The 20,096-nt window shown below is 51.1% G+C and overlaps 10 protein-coding genes across 10 annotated transcripts; 3 read left to right on the forward strand and 7 right to left on the reverse strand.

Moving 5' to 3' along the window:
- Positions 1-16: 16 nt before the first annotated feature.
- N7489_010181 (phosphatase YCH1) lies at positions 17-495 on the reverse strand (the record flags this gene model as incomplete). The annotated part of the gene is made up of 2 exons (XM_056715930.1): positions 17-327; positions 384-495. The coding sequence occupies 2 exons, from the start codon at positions 493-495 to the stop codon at positions 17-19; spliced, it is 423 nt and encodes a 140-aa protein (XP_056563552.1).
- A 316-nt stretch (positions 496-811) lies between these two features.
- Positions 812-1,447, forward strand: N7489_010182 (mitochondrial 37S ribosomal protein bS21m; the record flags this gene model as incomplete). Its single annotated transcript, XM_056715931.1, has 1 exon — positions 812-1,447. One exon carries the CDS (start codon positions 812-814, stop codon positions 1,445-1,447), a length of 636 nt encoding a protein of 211 aa, XP_056563553.1.
- A 427-nt stretch (positions 1,448-1,874) lies between these two features.
- On the reverse strand, positions 1,875-3,174 carry N7489_010183 (uncharacterized protein; the record flags this gene model as incomplete). The annotated part of the gene is made up of 3 exons (XM_056715932.1): positions 1,875-2,882; positions 2,935-2,947; positions 3,011-3,174. The coding sequence occupies 3 exons, from the start codon at positions 3,172-3,174 to the stop codon at positions 1,875-1,877; spliced, it is 1,185 nt and encodes a 394-aa protein (XP_056563554.1).
- Positions 3,175-3,517: 343 nt separating this feature from the next.
- Positions 3,518-5,233, reverse strand: N7489_010184 (glucose-6-phosphate isomerase; the record flags this gene model as incomplete). Its single annotated transcript, XM_056715933.1, has 2 exons — positions 3,518-4,679; positions 4,734-5,233. The coding sequence occupies 2 exons, from the start codon at positions 5,231-5,233 to the stop codon at positions 3,518-3,520; spliced, it is 1,662 nt and encodes a 553-aa protein (XP_056563555.1).
- A 914-nt stretch (positions 5,234-6,147) lies between these two features.
- On the forward strand, positions 6,148-8,654 carry N7489_010185 (uncharacterized protein; the record flags this gene model as incomplete). The annotated part of the gene is made up of 5 exons (XM_056715934.1): positions 6,148-6,166; positions 6,235-6,294; positions 6,344-6,936; positions 6,992-8,500; positions 8,562-8,654. The coding sequence occupies 5 exons, from the start codon at positions 6,148-6,150 to the stop codon at positions 8,652-8,654; spliced, it is 2,274 nt and encodes a 757-aa protein (XP_056563556.1).
- Positions 8,655-9,266: 612 nt separating this feature from the next.
- N7489_010186 (L-fuconate dehydratase) lies at positions 9,267-10,823 on the forward strand (the record flags this gene model as incomplete). Its single annotated transcript, XM_056715935.1, has 4 exons — positions 9,267-9,311; positions 9,385-9,489; positions 9,546-10,151; positions 10,221-10,823. 4 exons carry the CDS (start codon positions 9,267-9,269, stop codon positions 10,821-10,823), a joined length of 1,359 nt encoding a protein of 452 aa, XP_056563557.1.
- Positions 10,824-11,012: 189 nt separating this feature from the next.
- N7489_010187 (F-box protein) lies at positions 11,013-12,341 on the reverse strand (the record flags this gene model as incomplete). Its single annotated transcript, XM_056715936.1, has 1 exon — positions 11,013-12,341. The coding sequence occupies one exon, from the start codon at positions 12,339-12,341 to the stop codon at positions 11,013-11,015; it is 1,329 nt and encodes a 442-aa protein (XP_056563558.1).
- Positions 12,342-12,712: 371 nt separating this feature from the next.
- N7489_010188 (CCDC47 family protein) lies at positions 12,713-14,122 on the reverse strand (the record flags this gene model as incomplete). The annotated part of the gene is made up of 3 exons (XM_056715937.1): positions 12,713-13,088; positions 13,139-13,979; positions 14,059-14,122. The coding sequence occupies 3 exons, from the start codon at positions 14,120-14,122 to the stop codon at positions 12,713-12,715; spliced, it is 1,281 nt and encodes a 426-aa protein (XP_056563559.1).
- Positions 14,123-15,371: 1,249 nt separating this feature from the next.
- On the reverse strand, positions 15,372-16,278 carry N7489_010189 (uncharacterized protein; the record flags this gene model as incomplete). Its single annotated transcript, XM_056715938.1, has 3 exons — positions 15,372-15,507; positions 15,580-15,657; positions 15,719-16,278. The coding sequence occupies 3 exons, from the start codon at positions 16,276-16,278 to the stop codon at positions 15,372-15,374; spliced, it is 774 nt and encodes a 257-aa protein (XP_056563560.1).
- A 1,735-nt stretch (positions 16,279-18,013) lies between these two features.
- N7489_010190 (MDM34 family protein) lies at positions 18,014-19,772 on the reverse strand (the record flags this gene model as incomplete). Its single annotated transcript, XM_056715939.1, has 2 exons — positions 18,014-19,373; positions 19,438-19,772. The coding sequence occupies 2 exons, from the start codon at positions 19,770-19,772 to the stop codon at positions 18,014-18,016; spliced, it is 1,695 nt and encodes a 564-aa protein (XP_056563561.1).
- Positions 19,773-20,096: the final 324 nt, after the last annotated feature.

Raw genomic sequence — 20,096 nt, forward strand, 5'->3', positions numbered from 1 at the left:
AAAGCCAAGGCCCGACTCAATATTCCTCCCAGATATCCGCAGCATAAGCCTCGGTCAACTTAGTATCATTGCCATACTTCTGCTGCCATTCCACAAACCCTCCCTCGAGCACAAATACTTGCTGCTTCTGGTTCTCTTCCGCGCCAAGGGCGTTCTCACGCTCGCGCGCGTAGCGAAGAGCAGCAGAGGGACCGCGTTGCTGGCTGAGTGCACAGTGGAATACAACCGTTTTCTTGTCTTTCAGGGTGCGAATAAGCTCAGGCATGCGCACGTCCAGCGTTGAGGTGGGGACCCAAGTTGATGAGTAGATATGGCCACCAACATGGTCTGCTTCAACTGTTAGCTGGTGGTCTTTGACTATAAAATAAAACAATAATGCTTACCTGAGTCCCGGACGTCGATGATCGCCAGATTGCTTGATGCGCCGTTTGAGAGCAGGGCCGCTAGAACATCGCGGCCCATGCGGGGAAGAGTCGCGATTGTGATGGATGACATTCCTTTTCTGGGCAGAATTCTCAAGGACTTTGTATATGAAGAAGGCTATTCAAATACAGATGAGAGAGATAATCGTAGTCCACGGAGATTTGCAGGTGTGATATTCACGATCTCTAGAAAATGCCCCAAAAGCCTATGGCACGTGACCTACAATTTCCTTTCCAATCGGGGACGATGATTTTCCGTTACGGCAAGCAACTTCGAGCACCTCCGACCCTGCGCGCCCACCTCGATCAAGCTCTCACTCCAAATCCCAGGAGACAGTCCAATTCACCCGCATAGACCTGCTCCTTTAACACGAGCGAGTCCAATCAAAATGGACTTCCGCCTCCTGGCCCGCAGCCTCCGCGCCCGGCCAACATCATGGCTCCAACAGCAGACACAGCTCCACCGCGTCGCCTCCCTCGCAAACGGCGTGCGCTACAATTCCTCCACCTCATCACCAAGTACTCCATTCAAACCCACATCTCCCACCGACCAGCCAAGCACAGCCCCCGAGGCCGCAAAGCAAGCCCAAAAGCCGGTCTCCGACTTCGACGACATCCTCAACAGACTCGAACTCAACAAGCCCCGAGAAGTATCCAGCAACCAGCGCCGGATCTTCTCAGACTCGCTTTCCCGGGCTGTCGGTGAAGGTGCACAGAGCAGCTACCGGGCGCGGTCGAGGGCACCTCTACCTACACGCAAGGTCGAGCTGAAGCTTGGGCCGACGCTTGGTCGTCAGGTTCATGTTGAGCCTGAGCGTGGTACTGATCTCGGCGGTGCGCTGCGCAAGCTTCAGGCTACTCTTTCGCAGAATAGCGTTCGGCATGATGTCAACCAGCAGAAGTTCCATGTGCGGAAGGGTATGGTGCGCAAGCAGAAGAAGATGATGCGGTGGAAGAAGCTGTTCAAGTTCTCATTCCAGGGGACTGTGAAGAAGATTCAGCGTATGCAGGCGCAGGGTTGGTAGTTTCATGCTGCTTCTTTGCTTTGGGATTTTGTGCTGCGGCTTGTCCACTCGGCTTGTATGTATATACTGAAGAGACTGGTGCGGGTGATGGACTGAGTGGGCAATGTGGCATTGGCCTGAAAAATGATGTTTTCTTTTGTTACTTGTACAACTATTATCCAGGTACTTGATTTTTCTGTTGAAATTTGGCTCTTGCATTAGATATGGAATGCATCGGATTTGTTTGACTCGATCACTTGGGATATAGCATCATGATATGTAGGCAACTAGCTCTTTTTGCTAGTGCCCAAATTCGGCCTCTTCAAGTTAGGTACACTGTACACGTCGTAAGCGCCACTTTATATGTACCCAGGCTATACGCCCATTCCTCTCAGTTCCTCATATCAATCCTTCTTCCCACTCGGGAACCCATATCCACCAATCCCGTTCAAATTACCATTACCATTAGGAGGGCCAGAGTAACCACCGTACCCATTATTCTTCCCCCATTGCCAAAGGTAACACCAGAGCCCTTCACTCCACGCGCGGGAGTCCCGCCCAAAAGCCCATCTCCATGCCAGACAGTCCGTCCACGTCCACGAGCACCATTGCGCTCCCAGTACAATGCAACTAAAGCGCCAACAGAAGCTGCCATAACAAAGAACACAAGCTTAGAAAAGAAAGACCCAGAGCTCTTCCCAGACCCAGTCGCCAAAGCCAGCCACGACTCGAAAGCAGGCCGCGTCGGCCACCCGATACTAGCACCGCCCTCCAACCAGGCGACGTGGAAAGAGAAGGTAAGTGGCTCTCCGCGCACAACCTTAGTGCCGTGCCCAGCAGTCCAAGGCTCGCGTGCCGCCTGAGCAAGAGCAACAGGCTCCTCGTCCTCATCGAGCTTGGCATTCTTCCCAGTATTGTCAAACTCAGGAGTCGAGTATGCAATACCGCCAACTGCAAAACCGGGCTGTCCAGACTGGCCGCCGCGGGTCTTGGTGTTTTGTTCTGCAACCGCGTCCGAGGCCATGTTGTGCATGACGACGTTCATATCCGTCCAGATGTGCAAGTGGCTCAGCTGAAGTGTGCCCTGCAGCGCAATTGTGAGCGGCGTAAAGGGTGGCCCGTTGTCGGCGAGTGCGGAGAGGGTGTCTGCTTCTCCGGACTTCTGGTCTGAGTCTTTGTCCGCGTGCTCTGCTGCGCCGCCGGATGGTGTTAGCGGCGCTGTTGGCACGCGGCAGCTCATTGGTACGTCGGCGTGGACGTAGAACTCGAGGAGATGGTAGAGCTCATCGGAGAGGGAGTCGATGGTGCATGTTATCGTTTCGGAGACGCCGTAGTGAAGAGAGAGAGGGCGGGCGGTTTCATTGCAGGTCACGAAGGGGACGTATTGCAGTTTGCCGAGACTGTCAGTGACCTGGATGTTTTCGCGATTGTTATTAGCCTCCTGCTTTTCTGTAATCTGCGCTACTGTCTTCGTGTCAGGAGACGGTAGGCAGGCTGGTGGCGCTTACATGTTCTCCTTCCCTGTGAGTGTAGAACAAGCAATGGTTAGCCAGGCTCTAGAGGTTGATTGAAGAGTAGTGTTACATGGTTCGGTTCAGGCATGACACTGGGATATCCTCTCTCAGCTTGTATCCCTCGCTGTTGTCGTTGGTATTCCCCGCAAGTGCGCTGGTTGGCCACAATGCGCCTGTCAAAGACAGCAACGCCACTGCTGCAGAAGACAGGCTCAATTGGTGTACAGGAGACATTGTTGCTTTTTCCCCCAATAATTGTACGAGAATAGCCGCCCCGTCGGCAATTTTCCAGAGTTCGAGGATAGGAGTCAAGAACGGAGTTCTACCGCGCTGCGGAGTTGCGGACAACAAAGCGGGTTCCCCTTGCTGCTACTTCCAACCACCTCGGTTCTTCCCAGTTGCATCATTCTAAGCCCAAAGGTCTCTATTCTACAAAGTGATTCACAATCTATAAGAATACTTGCTAACGAAAATTTGAAGAATCATTCATTTCTTTTCAAACCAAGAGAAATATGTGGAAAATCATTGCTCGTTAAGACTACACATCCCACAGTGCTTCATATAAGACTAAAACACTCTAAGACAGCTTGGCCTTCTCCTTGAAAGCAAGCAAGAGACCACTGGTCGAGCTGTCGTGATCAGCACCCGCACCCTCGGTCTCCAGCTCCCTCTGGATGTTCTTCGCAAGGGCCTTGCCCAACTCGACACCCCACTGGTCGAACGAGTTGATGTTCCAAATGGCACCCTCGGTGAAGGTGACGTGCTCGTAGTAAGTGATCAGAGCACCCAGAGTGGAGGGGGTGATCTTCTGGGCCAAAATAGAGGTGGTGGGGCGGTTGCCCAAGAAGGTCTTGTGAGCAACGAGCTCCTCAGCGGCGCCCTCGGCCTTGACCTGAGCAGGGGTCTTTCCAACCATCAGAGCCTCGGATTGAGCGAGGAAGTTAGCAGCCAGCATGCGCTGGTGCTTGCCACCTTCGACGGGATTGTGCGATTCAGCCGCCATCAAGAAATCAGCAGGGATGAGCTTGGTACCCTGGTGCAGAAGCTGGAAGAAGCTGTGCTGCGCGTTGGTGGCAGGTTCACCGAACAGGATGGGTCCGGTGGTGTACTTGACGTATTCACCAGTGCGAGTGATGGCCTTTCCGTTGCTCTCCATGGACAGCTGCTGCAGGTAGGCGGGGAAGCGGTGCAGGTACTGATCGAAGGGAGCGACCAGGTGGGTTTGAGCGCCGAAGAAGTCGCTGTACCAGACACTCAGAAGACCACCAAGAGCGGGGATGTTCTTCTCAAGGGGTGTTTCCCGGAAGTGCTTGTCCATGGCCTGGGCACCAGCCAGGAACTGGTGGAAGTTGTCGTAACCAATGTACAGAGCGACAGACAGGCCAATAGCACTCCAGACGGAGTAACGTCCACCTACCCACGATTCGAATCCGAACATGTTCTTGGCATCAATGCCAAATTTGGTGACCTCGGACTCGTTGGTCGACAGGGCCACGAAGTGCTTAGCAATGTGTGAATCTTCCTTAGCAGACTTGAGGAACCAAGACTTGGCGGTGTTGGCGTTGGTAGTGGTCTCGGCGGTAGTGAAGGTCTTGGAGGCAATCAGGAAAAGAGTGGTCTCCGGGTCGGAGTCCTTGAGCGCTTCGGCGATGTGGGTGCCGTCGATGTTGGAGACGAAGTGAAGCTTCATGTCGGGGTGGCCGTAAGGCTTGAGAGCCTCGGTGACCATTACAGGGCCACTAGGTGCAGATGTCAGCTACAATTCCTGATTAAACAAGGACAGGAAAGCTTACAGATCAGAACCACCGATACCGATGTTGATAATGGTGTTGATCTTCTTGCCGGTGTAACCCTTCCACTCGCCGCTGCGGACCTGCTCGGAGAACTCCTTCATGTGCTCCAGCACGGAGTTGACGTCCTCAACAACGCTTTTGCCATCAACCTGCATGGGCTCATTGGCAACATTGCGCAGAGCAGCGTGGTAGACAGCACGGTCCTCGGTGAAGTTGATGTGCTCACCGCGGAACATGGCATCACGGAGCTCCTCAAGATTGGCCTCCTTGGCGAGCTTGACCAAAAGAGAGACAGTCTCCTGGGTCAGGAAGTTCTTGGAGAAATCGAAGAGGACCTCCGTGTTGTCCACGGTGTTGGCGAACTTGTGGCTGAAGTTCTCGAAGCGCTTGGGGTCCTTCTGGAACTGATCCTTGAGAACTAGGTTGCGTCCCAAGGTGGTGTGGTGCTCCTGGAGCTCCTTCCAGGCAGGAAGGTCGCTGGTTTGCGAAAAGCCGGGCATGATGACGATGAGGGGTTCTATGGGGCAAGAGAGTCAGCGTGGGGCAGGGATATAAAGCCAATGCTGAGGCAAAGTCAGGTTCAGGATATATAAAAGACTTATAAACGTACTTGGAAGGTAAAAGGGGTGACAGGGAAGAGTGAAGAAAACAAAAAAAAGGTAGGAAAACGAATGGCGTCAGTTGCATCCGGCGCGTTGAGGTCCGAGGGGTCGTGGGGCAACATCATCATTGCCGCATTCGGCTGTTGTTTTGCTTATTTTGCCTATTTTACTTGTTTTTCCACTTAATTTAGTTCACTGCTATTATTGTTTTCATTGGCGCTTTTTCAATTACTATTTCTCCTTTTGTTCTCCGAAGGTACTGAAATGTGTATACCCGGTATACCAATTCGGCCTATAGTCTCATACTCCGTTGGCTATTGCTTTTACTCTTTTGGGCCCGGGCGAATTCGAATCCAGAACCCTTTCTTGTATATCGGGGCATTGGAAATGGAACGGCTATAGCCATTTTTTTCCCCAGTCAAAATAGTCCTATTCTCAAAGAAACCAATGCGTTATACCTCTCATCGAGATACTGGCCACTACTGCAAGACTACATGCGTTGCAATGTACCTTTCAATCCACCCGGAGGTCCAGATACATGGGGATTCCTAATGTCCCTTTGATTATTTTCAAAATAGACGGGATATGTTCATAGAAGACCCATGGGTATGTATGTATAAAGGTACTCTGTATAAGACAAGGACATTCGCACCTTGGGAGGTACAAACGGCTAAATAGCGCACGTGCCACTTGGCGTTCTGGACAATTCACCGCCTATTTCACCGCCTATGCTTTTTTGTTGGCAACTGATATCGGTTTGAATTGAGCCTTGATCAACCTCACTTTTCTCACAAAGTGGTACGACTTACACCATGTACAACCCTTACCAAGGTGAGCACTGCCTTCTTCTTGTCTTTTGGGAAGACCTTGGTGACTTGAACAAACTAACTCTTACATAGCTCCGGGTCTTTATGGACGGGCTCCTGACTACGGTGCCTATGGTGCGCCTCCGGGCATGGGTGAGTTCGCTCCTTAATTTCATTTTCAATTTAGGCTGACTAGCTCCAGCACCCCCTCCAGGGATGGCTGCTCCAGGTACTGCTGCTCCTCCCGGCATGCAGCAAGCAAATACCCAGCCTGGTCGTCCAGGAAGCTTCCCGCCTAACTTCCAGCCGCCTGCGAATATGCCAAACATCAATTTTTCTGCCCCGGTGATTCGCTTGGGTACTTCAGGCCCGGCGAAGCCTGCAGCTCAGGAGAGCGGTCGGGAACGGGGTTCCGAAGCTCCTGGGCGCCGCGGTGGTCTGGGGTCAATGGGAATGGACACCCAGCGCCATCATGGTCGCGATTCTATGATGCAGCTTCAGCCACCTACACGCGAGGAGGTTGTCCGTACGCTTTTTATCGGCGGGATTACCGAGGGCGCAGGTGGTGATGATGGCATTGAGCGTATTCTACGATCTACTGGTCTCTTGCGTCGCTGGATTCGCGCCACAGATGCTGATGAGAAACCTTGCCGGTTTGGCTTTGCCGAATATGAGGACCCCGAGAGTCTCGAGGTCGCGGTTGAGATTTTGAAGGACGTGGAAGTGCCAGTCAAGATACAGACACCCCGCGCCGAGGGTGATGAGGAACAAGAGATTGAAAAGAGCAAGCTTCTGGTGTGTATAAATTGTCCCGCGCTTCCTCAATTCTGACTTCTAACTTGTCTAATAGGTCGTCGTCGATGAAGGTACCCTCACCTATCTAGAGCAATTTGAGTCTAGCCGAGCAGAACAAGACCCCGAGGACCGCCAGGCACGTTTCACCGCTGCCCGCAAAAATCTGGATAATGTCTTGTCGAGCCTTTTCCATCCCACAGCGCCGCTTCAAAAGGAGGAGGTGTCGGCCCTTGATCGGGAAGGCGACAGTGAAATGAAGGATGCCGAGGTTGCGAAGGATGGGGAAGTGGTCACCATTCCTATTACCATTGAAGATGAACTAGCCGATATCCCTCCGGAGATGCGCGCCAATGTGGCAAAGGAGATCTCGGCTTTCCGTGAACGAAGCAACCGCCGCGACATCGAGCGTATGAAACGCGAGGAAGAAATCGAGGCGATGGAGCGTGCACGCAATTCCGGCTCTCGAATTAATCGACTTGCTTCGCCTCCGGCATCCGCTCCCAGTGGACCTGCTGCTGGTATCAACGGTATCCCGTTGGGCCCGCGGGATCGCAATGTGTTGAACGCACCTTCTGGTCCGAAGGCGTTCGGTGTGCAGATTCCCAAGGATTATCAGAAGGGAGTTTCTTTTGTCAATGGTGGATCCCTGAACGGAGTCTCTATTGATCGCGAAGGCGAGGATTCTGATGCCAGCGACGAGGAAATTGAACGGCGCCGACAGGATCGCCTCAAGGCTGAGCAAGAGAAGCAATTCTCAGACCTAGAGCGCCGCTGGCTTTCCCGTGAGCGCAGCAGAACCGCTGCCCTAGAGCGGGAGAAGAAGCGTGAGGATGAGGAAGACGAAAAGTTGCAAGCTGCGCACGATGAGATGGAAGCACGACTTGGCGCTTGGAACGACGATATTGAGGACAGCCGGAAGGCGGTCGATTACTACGCAGACCGCAGTGCCTGGCTTCGGAACCGTGCAAGCTTCCGTTCTCGTGAGGCCAATATTGACGAAGCCGATCGCGCCGCTGAGGAACGCGAGCGTGTACAATCCGCCAAGCAGCAAGAGCAGGCTCGCGGTATGGCCGACGACTTCCTCGCTCGCCAGGCAAAGGAGCTCGAGACGCGTCCCCAGGAGGCACCACGCGAACCCCAACGCTTCAAGCTCTCTCTTGGAGCCGCCGCGCAGAAGGCCCAGGCCGCGACCAGCCGCCGCGCAATGGCCGATGTGGAAGGTCTGCTGGAGGATGAGGAAGAGCCCGCTACTACAACCCGTCGACCACTCATTCCCATCAAATTTGATTCCGCGGCCGAAGCCGCAGGTCTCACCGACGAGGAACGTGCTCAGGCGGCCCGTCAACTCGCAGCAGAGATTCCGGCCGAGAAGGAAGGCCTGTGGAACTGGGCTGTCAAGTGGGAATTTGTGGACGATGCTGTCATCAGCGACCAGCTCAAGCCTTTCGTCGAGAAGAAGATTGTCGAATATCTTGGTGTACAGGAGCAAATGCTGGTGGATGTGGTGGAGGAACATGTGCGGAAGCGTGGATCGCCTCAGGAGTTGGTGGAGCAGCTGGCGGAAGTGAGTATTTATCCCTTCTTCTTTATGAGACGAGTTACTGACCTCAGTTTCCTATCTATAGGCATTGGACGAAGAGGCCGAAGTCCTTGTTCGCAAGCTTTGGCGGATGATCATTTTCTGTTCCGAGAGCGAGAAACGAGGCCTGTCCTCGTGATAGGGCTGCATATCAAAAACAGGTCCCTGTGCCTGATGTCTTTAAGCTTCACTGAGGAAACAACTACATGTACACAAAGGAATAGCTACATGCATGATTCCAATCTTTCTGAAGTCGCTTATCCTAGACTTTTTCCAACAGAGTCTAGTCTAGTCTCCATGTAGATGTAACCTCCCACGTACCTTGGGGTAAACCACGGAGTAGCTCCGAGTATAGTACCTGCGTTGTGATTGGTGGAATGACATATTTTCCCGGCATGTCGAATTCTCCACCAATGAGAAGGGGTCTACGGCAAATGACATGGAGAGGGAGGGGCGCGGGATAAACTGGAGAGGGCGCGGGGGAATATATTTGCTGTATATACAGAGTGGAATCTCTTTTGGTTCCTGAAATCTTTTCTCACTGATATCTCTCATTTCCTACTCTTCCTTGTGCGTCTTTGAGCTGCCAAAAAAAGGGTGAAATTGACTCTCAACTCTATACCCCGGATATATACACCCCGCATTTCTAGATTAACCACCGCGTTTCTCTCGAACTCCTACGCCAGCAATATTGCTAGCCATTGACAGAAGTAAAGCATATCCCTACTATCGCAAGTAGCAAAGTTTCACAATGGTCAAAATCACTGGCTTCACTACGCGGGACGTGAGGTTCCCGGTACGTCAATCCCACCTTCGGCGCATTTCCGCATACATACTCAATGCATCCAATACTGATAAGCCCACTATAGACCTCGCTTGACAAGACCGGCTCAGATGCTATGAATGCAGCAGGTGACTACTCCTCCGCCTACTGCATCATCACCACAGACTCAGAACACTCCGGACATGGCATGGTACGTCGCACCACATCACCCACCCACGACTCTTCAATTAACCCAAGACCTTACAGACCTTCACAATCGGCCGCGGCAACGAGATTGTTTGCGCAGCAATTTCCCTGCTCGCCCCAATGGTGGTTGGCAAAGACCTGGACGAGATGACCGCAGACTGGGGCAAGACCTGGCGGTACCTTGTCTCCGACAGCCAGCTGCGCTGGATCGGCCCCGAAAAGGGTGTGATCCACCTTGCTCTCGGCGCCGTCGTCAATGCCCTCTGGGATCTGTGGGCCAAGACCCTCGGAAAACCCGTCTGGCGCATCGTTGCCGACATGACCCCGGAGGAGTTTGTGCGTTGCATTGATTTCCGCTACATCACTGATGCCATCACCCCTGAGGAGGCTATTAGTCTACTAAAGGAGGTTGAGTCTGGTAAGCAGGAGCGTATTAAGGAAGCTGAGGCTAGCAAGGCTGTCCCTGCCTATACTACCAGTGCCGGGTGGTTGGGATACAGCAAGGATAAGCTGAAGTTGTTGTTGCAGCAGAGTGTTGAGCAAGGGTACAAGCATTTCAAGCTTAAGGTTGGAGGAGATTTGGAAGATGACAAGACTCGCCTGCGTATTGCACGTGAGGCTATTGGGTATGACAAGGGTAACATTTTGATGGTCGATGCCAACCAGGTACTATATCTCCCGTGGAACTAATCCCATTACACTTTCGAGTCAGACTAACACTGGGGAAATGAGTAGGTCTGGTCCGTCCCCGAGGCAATTACCTGGATGCAAGAACTTGCAGAGTTCAAGCCCTGGTTCATTGAAGAGCCCACCTCCCCCGATGACATTCTCGGCCATGCCGCCATCCGCAAGGCTCTGGCCAACACCCCCCACGGTCCTGTGGGCGTCGCCACAGGCGAGATGTGCCAGAACCGTGTGATCTTCAAGCAGTTGCTGCAAGCCGGTGCCTTGACTGTTCTGCAGCCCGACGCCTGCCGCGTCGGTGGTGTGAACGAGGTTTTGGCTATTCTCCTTCTGGCACGCAAGTTCGGTGTACCTATCGTGCCGCACTCGGGAGGTGTCGGTCTGCCAGAGTACACGCAGCACCTGAGCACGATCGACTATGTTGTTGTCACCGGCAAGAAGAGTGTTCTCGAGTATGTGGATCACCTCCACGAGCACTTTGTCCACCCGTCCAGCGTTAAGGACGGTTACTATGCTACCCCCCTGGAGCCTGGGTACAGTGTTGAGATGAAGGCTGAGAGTATGGATGCTTTCGAGTACCCCGGCCAGGAGGGGAAGAGTTGGTGGAGATCAGAGGAGGCTAAGAGCATTATTGACGGGCCCAGAGTTGTATAGATTTGATAGGCTTGAGCGTGCGGTTTGTTCTAGACGATCATGTGTTTATGTGTATTCATGTCAATAATTTTCAAAACCTGTGTTCCATATAGTATTCACTCGGTGTAGATTGGCTGTAACTGGATGTGACTATCTTACGCTGGGCCGCAATTCTCTCAATGGACCCTAGCATTTCCCTATGACTATGAATCAGCCCCTGAAGACCTGAGACCCAACCCACGAATACGGCTCTCGGCCGTAGACGTAAGCTTCCCGTTCCTCTGGAGTTTGATACAGGAGCAATAACTCCAGTCCCGGAATTTCTAACTGGATATTATTCTCCGTTGACTCGGCGCAGAAACCGACAATCACCTTTCTCAGATTGGGAAATTGATTCTTGCAGACAACCCCAACCTTCTGCAAGTGAGCAATAATCTGCGCGTCGGCATACATAATGGTCAAGTGCTCTATTGACGCCGGAAGCACGTCCACCAACTCCGGCCTTCCTCTATCAGCCAGAGGATCCGCAGGATAGGTCTCCATCGCAGCAGACTGTGCATGCAAGAGCCCAAGCAGACTATGCATACCACTTCGCAGTACCTTCAATTTGGTGAACCGCCGCAGTTCAGCCCCCATGTACCATTCACGTGCCGTCAAATCGTACCAGGACTGCTTTAGCCTGTCATCATCATATAGCATCGTGAGCTCTTCGAGCGTGACTTTATGACGCCTGAGCTCTTCCACAGCCTCCTGCGGTTTGAAATAGTCATCGTAGTAGTCAACGTTTCCGAAGGTATAATTGAATGTGCGGAGCGTTTTGCAACTCTGCACGAATACCCTCATGGCATCGGTTCCCATACCACTCTCGAGGATGTGGAGATGCTCAACTGCAGATGACCCCTCTCGAAATCGGGATGGACTCATAGTCTCATCATTTAGCTGCACGATTTGCACTTCGCGCGCGATATTAAGAATGCCCCCGTAGTCCCGAACAGTTCCGACAGCACAGGACATATCGGTTGTCTCTATAGAGAATCGGCGTAGGTTACCAAGTATGGAAGATTTGCCCGAATTTACGTAGTCAAACAGCTCACATATCAGATCGCAGATGTCGGGTCGGTATAGGAATAGGTTCTTCAGATTGTGTAGCTTGCAGAGTAGAAGCGCCAGCATGGCGTCGCTGTATCCTTCCTTTATTCCCTTATTTAGGTGATCTTTGAATTCGTCGGGAACTGAGAGGTTCGAGACTGCTGACTGGAAGGATTGAACGTCGTCCTCTGAGCTTTCGTGAGGGTCATCTTCAGTTACATTTGATGTGTGGAGCTCTTCAACGTGTTTCGCTCGGCCTGGGTTGGTAACTATAGCCCGCAGGAATGTGTTGTAAGGTTGCTGGTTGTAGTTGCAGTAGCTTCTCCAGAGACGCGGGGTGGCTTGTTGGTGGATTTGTTTGCACGCCCGAGATAGGCGAGAAATGTCAGTTCTATCTAGGAGACTGAATATAGAGTCGAGGATCTCCAGAGGAATAAGAGGGAGTGTCATATTGTCAGGTTCAAAAGTGAGGTTGATTTCCCATCTTATCTTCGCGCTAGTTAATTGCTGCAAGGCTTAAAAAAAAGACAAGACCACGACATATCTGCCCTAAGCTAAAGCCGGTTATGATCTACTGTAAATCGAACCCTGCGATCTTCTTTTCCACTGACCCTAGTTTATATCAAGTTTAGCCACCACACGGAAATATGCCTGATGCTTCGAGAAAGCATTCGGCCCCAAGCAAGAAATGAGCGCGCATTAGCCTCATAAAACACATTTATTCCAGGACAAAGGACCGCTATAGACAAATCTCCTGCCAGAATAATATTAATATACATTGAAGGTACATGAGCCAAGATCGGAATTGCTTTCATAGCCCGCTAAGCCCTCCGAGTGGCCTTCTTCGTGGAACGTCTGGTCTCCTTCTCCTTCTCGCGATCAAGGTACTTGCGCTGCTCGTCTGCAGTCATAGCACGCAGGATGCGCTCCCGCTCTTCCTTCTTCAGCTTCTCCGCAGCGAGCTTGCGTTCCTCAGCCTTCTCTTCTTCATCGGCACGGCGGAGCTTCTTTATTTCGGCCTCGCGAACGTTCCGGACCTTGCGCATCACCTCAGCACGGAAGTGCGCAGACGCAACGAGCTTGTCTGCGAAACCGAGGAATTGCTGGAAGAGAGGCAGAGTACTAGCGTAGGCATCAGATGCGGAGGGAATGTGCATCGAAAGGCTGATACGCTTCCTAGGGGTGGCTTCCTCGATCCTAGATTCGTTAGAGTTTATACGTACACATAGCTGCGGAAAAGGGCTTACTTCAACGGCTTATCAGTCGGCTGGTCAGTAACAATCAAGTACTCAAACTCATGGCCGGCCTGCTCAATGGCCTTAATCAACTCGGGAGTGAGAAGCGCATCGGTAATCTCAGCGCTCTCCGTCATCACGGTCACCCAGGGAGGCAGCTTAGCGTGATCCTTAGTGAAAGTGATCGAGGCATCGTAGCGGTCCTGACGGACCTTCCACATACAACTTTTGTGCACAATAGCCCAGATAAATCCATCATAAGTCGAGTTATTAACCTTTAAAGCGGACGAATCCTTAGAGGAAACGGGAACCAGGTCCTTCTCCTTGCCATCGAACGCATACGAAGTAGCTTCAATTCTCTCAGTAGGCGCAGCCCAGCTCTCCCAGAGGAAGCTAAGCGCATAGTCCATCCAGTAGGTCACCGGGTTGTACCGTTTAGGCAACTTGACCGAGATATCAACAAAGGCAACATTCTGCCGACCCGTAGCGTAGGAGACGAACTCCTGAGGAGAATTTTCCTTAAGCAAGCTTTCCGGGGTCGCAGTCCCCTGAGGGCCACCAAATCCGACCACGGCGAATTCGTTCTGGAGGACAGTCGCGTGGGCCTTGGCCCATTCCTTCGCCTTACGTCGGTTCTTCCGCGTACCCCACAGATGGAAAACGACAATCAGGATAATAAATGGCAGGACCATCGCTTCCTGCATAAAATCCTTGGGTGATGTCCGCTCCCACACCCGGTACCATGCCGTGTAGGGAACGGTAGCTCCATTGCTCGGCGAAGCAGCTAGCGCGGGCGACGAACTGAAAACAGAGGCAGGAGAGGGCTGAGGAGCCTCAACAAAGTCCGCAAATTCTATACAATAACAGTGTTAGACGAGACCAGCAATTGCAGCCATCGCAAAAGAATCGGTGTCTCCGGACGGATAGCTTACCATCGTCGGGCTTGACCGCACCGGACTCGGCGCCGCCAAATATATTCTTGAGCATGCCAGACATTGTCAATGTGAAGGAAGCACAGCTAACACTAAAGACAACCTCCGAGAATTGGCGACGTGGCGGGTGCAAGAAAGAGAGGAAGCCAAGTTCGCGGAGATGAAGATGGAACGTGCACGTTGGCAGAATGGCAGAATGCTAGGCGGTGGATCCAAGCCGAAGCGGCCGAACCATAGATATACTACCCCGGGCCGGGGTAACCTACATATATACTTATATATACCGGATTTTAGGCCGCGGATGCACACACAAATCAAAATTGGACGAGGTCAAGGGCATCACCTTATGCCAATGGCCCCCATTCCACGGAAGCCGATTGCGTACATATCGGGGATGAGCATGGCCTCCAGGGCCGTTTCCAACAGGCCATTGGCCAAGCATTTGGGGCGGTCCTGGAGGCCAAGGCAGTCAACCTTTACTTCGCCGACTTCAAAAGCTCGGGGAGCAACTACGACAAAATCCCCGACGTTGTCGGTCTTCAAGACGTGGCTGGGAATACCACCATTAAGCTGGTTGGGGAGCTAAAGATGCCCTGGGTCATTCAACATGACCTCCGCTCGGCGGTTCGCCGTCTACGTGAACTGCGACAAAAGATAGCACAGCCAGTACGGGACATGCAAGCACTCGGGTGCGAGTATGGGTTTATCAGTACCTATACCCACACCATCTTCCTCCGACAATTTCAGTCCCCTAGTGGGGACTGGGAAGTATGGTATTCCCCCCCCTATCTCCTCATCATCTTACTACCTCCCAACAGTCCCTAACTCCCAAGGGGCTCATCTCGCCCTCCCCCATGTATCGATGAAGCAGTGCATGTTCTACGTGTGTACCTTGGCGAGTGCCGCTAACCCCGTCAACAATCAGACTGCACCATGGGTTATCGATACGCGCTGACAAATTTCCCTGCCTGTTTCATATATGTCTTCGGTCTGAATGACCAACAGTCCGGTCATCTTGCAACTTGCGAGTTACAGGACGACGATATTACGTTGTCAAAGAGTGTCAAAGAGTAGCTTCGGAAATTTCGTCTGATCCTTTATGCTGAATGATTCTAAGGTGTTGTAAGTCTCCCACAGTATCAAGGGCTATCAGCAGCGTAAAGGCACTACAATCGTCTTATTGAAAGCACCAGTTCAGCGATATATACATGCATACTAGGGAAGCTGGGCATCATGAACAACTCAAGAATACAATCTCATATGCGAAAGGCCATTCGACTATCAAAGGAGCGATGCACGGAGATCCACATTAGTTACCAGGTCCAGTCCGAGCTATCAGTATACCAATCCAGCCTGTCAGATGGCTTTGCCAATCCCCATAACACGTAGGTCTCGTCTGAGAACGGCTCAGTGTCCATTGGATAGGCTCCTCGGAATCCGGAAATGTGTCTAAAAATGATTAGCTCATCGCCATCGGAATTCATAGATTGGTCAGGTGAATGAAATATCGGAAATACCTACATAACCTTAGTGACATCATCGTAGATAATCTTGCTCGGAGGGGTAAGTCCAGGTTGCCAAGAACACCTACTGAGTTCTCTTCGTTGTATTAGTATAGATAGTACTCGAAGGTTTGGACGTGTAGGGGTTATGATCTTACTCATAGGCAGTACGAAAGGCGGAACGCAGTCGCTGGCGGTATTCAAAGTCGCGTTTCCAGAAAGTATAGTAGTCCACGGGCTCACCAGGCACCCGTTCCCACGCAACGTAGTTGATATAACCACCAGGCACAAATTCTTCGACACCTTGCAATCCTTCCCCATAGCCAAGCAATTTCGGTACTGCCATGCAGTTTTCGCGATCAAGAGATGCAAGCGCTTTGAGCTCCGTGTGGGTGCACTGGCTGACAGCCTGCTGGGCTCGGACTTCTGGAGCGCCAGAAAGGGTACTATCAAGAGGGATCTGCATATAGATCCGCATGAAGCCCTGCTGAGTAGGGTCTAGAAGGCTGTGGCAAGAGAACTTGATTATGGCAAACGGAGGCCCCGATTGTCGCTCATATTCCTTCTGGGTCATCGTTTGGTAATCTTCGGATATTTTCTCGTCAAGAACGAACGTACGGGGGGGGAGAGAAGGCTGGTCCAGTTTGATTTCAGTGCCGCCTAGGTGATCGAAGTTTATCGAGGGGATCGTTACGATAAAATCCCTAGAGCGAGACATTGCGACAAGGGAAAGGAGACGAAAGGTTAAGTAGCTTCAAGATTTAGAAGAAATGAAAACGCTCTAGTAAAGTTGATAAATAAGCGGGTTATAAAAGTCAAGTGCTAAATAGAGAGAAAAGAAGGGCGTGGAGGTGATAAAGAAGTATTACAGATTATTGCCTAATGCATTAGGTATTAACCATAGAACAATAACATCTATAGATAACCTTCCAAATTTCCCTAGCTCTAACCTATCAAGCCTATAACTAAACGTTTTAGAGGCAACACCCAACTTTTATCAACTAACTAGACCGGAGTCAACTTAATAATATGCCTCCATAACATTCCGGCGCTAATCTACTCCTACGGGGTCTATCGCGGTTAGTGAGGTCTTAATTCGTCCACGGGTACCTAGGTAGGCAGCCCTAGAGGGCACCGGTTATTGTTTTATCCTAAGGTGACACCTTAAATATCTACGAGGCACGCCTATCTCCGGCACAATAGTGATAACAAGTCATAACCCTAAGGTTATTCGCACTACCTAAATAGGAAAGTTCAGGGCTTCGCGGGAGGTGAAGTTACATAGTAGGTCTCGACTATTTTCTCGTATGCTTAGTATTAACCTTATATAGTATATAGATCCGACTTTGACTAATAGTGGTTTATGATCTGTTTTAGTACTAGGGACTATACTTGATGTTTCTTAATAGTAATAACCTAGCTTCTATCTGAATTTCAATATCTGCTCCTTTGAAACATTTCATCAAGCTTCATTGGTATATCCCTCCTATTACAACCTTACAAACAACTGAAATATAAAGTTTAGTAATTATTGGCTTGGATACGGGAGTGTGGTGGCTAAAAATGTTCCTAGCTTCTTATCTTCATATCCCTAATTTACACAATCAACGAAACGCTATGGATTGTGCCTAGGACAACTCTACGCCTTAACATCCCGGCGTTGCACGAATTTCGAGTTACGGGAGGGCTGAGATCCAATTTTACTACGAGGCAGACACACAGCCACGGGTAGAAATTAAAGAATATCGAAGCTGTTCGTAGCCATCTCCACACCTTTCCTTGGAAAAAAGTCGGGGGTAAAAAGATCCCGGTTAAATCGTGCAAATGCGGCAGAAGGTCAACCAACTCATCGAATTCATTAAAGACAACGCCTTCTGCTCCTTTAGTATAGGTGAGTCTACTAGAGGATAGGTCAAAGGATAAGAAGCCATAAGAGAGTATCACGTACTCATGGAAATACTACGATACAGATCAATGGAGAAAGAATCGTATGTATTGGGGTGGACCGAGAGGGAAAAGAAGAGACGGAAGGTGAGAGGCTGACGGAAGTGTGCATTTTATCTATATACAAAACGGACATTTAGTCCTTCCCAGCTCCCAGTCCTACCTTGTCCAATCCAACATCCCATCCCATAAAAGCCCAGATCTGTGGAGACACGAAAGAGAGCATTCGCTTGAAAACTAACCAAAAGAGTAAACCACCGTGCTAAACAAAAAGTGAAAACCCCCCCGTTATTGAAACCCGCTAGGACATACAAGAATCCAACAATCCAAACTGATGAATGAAAATGAAAGAGGGAGAAGAGAAACAAGATAATAATAACACAGATTCGTAACAGTCATGACAAACTCCAGGTACCACTTGCTGGGGTAAAAATAACTTTTGGGCTCTGTTTTGAGCCAGAGAGAAGGAAAATCAAATAAAGGAAATACATATGTCGAGTGCTAAGCACTCACTGGCCATAAGCCGGTGGTGGTGGTTCTTCCGGTAGGCCGTGGCCACAGAAAGTACCACAGGAATTTGGTGCCATTAGTTTCTCATCACGCATACGGCGCGCAACTTCACCCGCCAGTGTGTCGAGGAAGACTTGGTCAACAACGCTACCGGTCGAGCTATCGTGCGGAAATGGAAGGCCTGCCGCGGAAAGCTGTCGTGTAGGACCCAAAGGCGGACTGGCTTCCTGGTGAGGTGTAGGGCGGACACTCCCAACAGTAACAATCACATCGTCAGTATTGAAGGGGTTCCGAGGCTCAGAAGGCTGAGCTCGATCACGGACGATCTCACTGGAAAGGTCGCGGCGAGGCAGAGAGCGTGAGAGGCTTAGACGACGTTCCTCGAAAATAGCAGGGAGGCGCTGGTCACTCTCAGGCGATAATGGCGGGGTAACTGGGTCGTCGGGCTGTTCATGGATGGCCTGCAGCGGAGCGGAAGTGACCGAAGGAGCACTAGCACTCTCCGTATAGGTGCTTTCATCGCTCACGCTCACGCTAGCAGAGTCGCTGGGTGTTGTTGGGCGACTACGGAGATCCACCACACGCTTCTTTCGCCTTCTAGCATGTGCTCTGGAATGGCGACCGGCGCCCAAGCTTAAACCATAGCTGCTAAACGACTGGGTGGGTCCGGTGGGCGTCCTGCTCTGGGCTGAGCTTGTACTCGCGTTGTCTATGGAAGCGAATATGCCGCCGGTCTGTGACTGAGTTCTCGAAAGAGGGGGGCCTATTGGCAACATAACGCTGGCAGACGAATCGTTCTGATCAGGTGAGGACCATGCACGGTATACGACTTGTTGAATCGACGGGGTGAAGAGTGAGAGTGTGCGCTGGGAATCCGTCAGAGTTGCTAGACTGAGGAGGTTCTTCTGGGAGAACAGCGAGTGGGTTTCGGCGGCTGAGTCCAACGATAACGATGCAATATCCGACTCATCTAACACATTTCCCAACGAATCCACGGGATCCTGCGGCGGAGTCACAAGAGGATCATGCCCTGGACCGTTAGTGGGAGTGAGGGTTGTGTTCATCTGGTTCTGTATCTCCTCTGCCCGATATTCTGGATCCCATAGCTGTAGCGATAGGCGATGGATAATAGCAGGTAGCTCATCTATAAATAGTATACGGAGTTGAGCCTCAATTTCCCCTTGCAAGAAGTCACGGACGAATGGGATCGAATCGAACGTGGAGGAGACCTTAAGTGACTCGAGCGGGTCATTCCGGAAGACGAGAGTGATTCCTTTCTGCTCGGAGAAGACTAATATGACAAAACCGGAAAGTTTGAAATCGGAGAGAGTTATCTGTAAGGGAATAGTAAGGGGAGTCCTATAGTATGTCAAAGAAGACGGCTAAGTGACGTACAACTGGGGGGGATAGGAAGACAACTTACGCTGCAGCCAACGGTAGTGGCGACGCGAAGGACGGGCGCGTTATGAGATAGGTATTTAGGGGATTCGCCTGGACTCTCGTCTTTAACGTTAAAAAGGCATCTCCGGTGTATGACATTTTGAAGATCCCTCGGAACCGATCCTCCGCCAGATCGCCGATCTCGAGAATCTCCAACTCGGGAGGGATCGAGCCTAGGTTTAACTCGGTCACGGTAATATCACCGACTATAATCGGCGGCTTAGGCGACTTATTGAGAGCGGCAGTCAGAAGGTCTTGAGCACGAGTGTAGAAACTCGCGTCCGCTATAAGCGGCGACCAGTTGAATTTGAACGCCATTGTTGAGCATTGAGGGTGCGGGTGTCGCTTTGTAGAAATAACGAAGAGGAAAAGAATAGAAAAAAATAATGAAAAAAAAAGACGGGAAATGAGATTATTATAAAAGACAATAGGACAAGAACTGCAAGAAGGAGCAAAGACAATAGAAGTAAGAAGGCAAATCTTACGAAAAGCGAAGGCGAAGATTCCCGTGGCGACTCGCATGACGCCGCTGCACTCCGGAGTAGCTTGTACTATATGTACAGCATAGTGTTATTCCCACGTGCAGTTATGCTTCATTTGCATTGTTCATGGGCTGTTGTCTCTGCTGGCTCTAGTATTTAG

This window comes from Penicillium chrysogenum (genome assembly GCF_028827035.1).
Source record: "Penicillium chrysogenum strain IBT 35668 chromosome Unknown utg000005l_segment0_segment0, whole genome shotgun sequence".
Lineage (NCBI taxonomy): Eukaryota > Fungi > Ascomycota > Eurotiomycetes > Eurotiales > Aspergillaceae > Penicillium > Penicillium chrysogenum.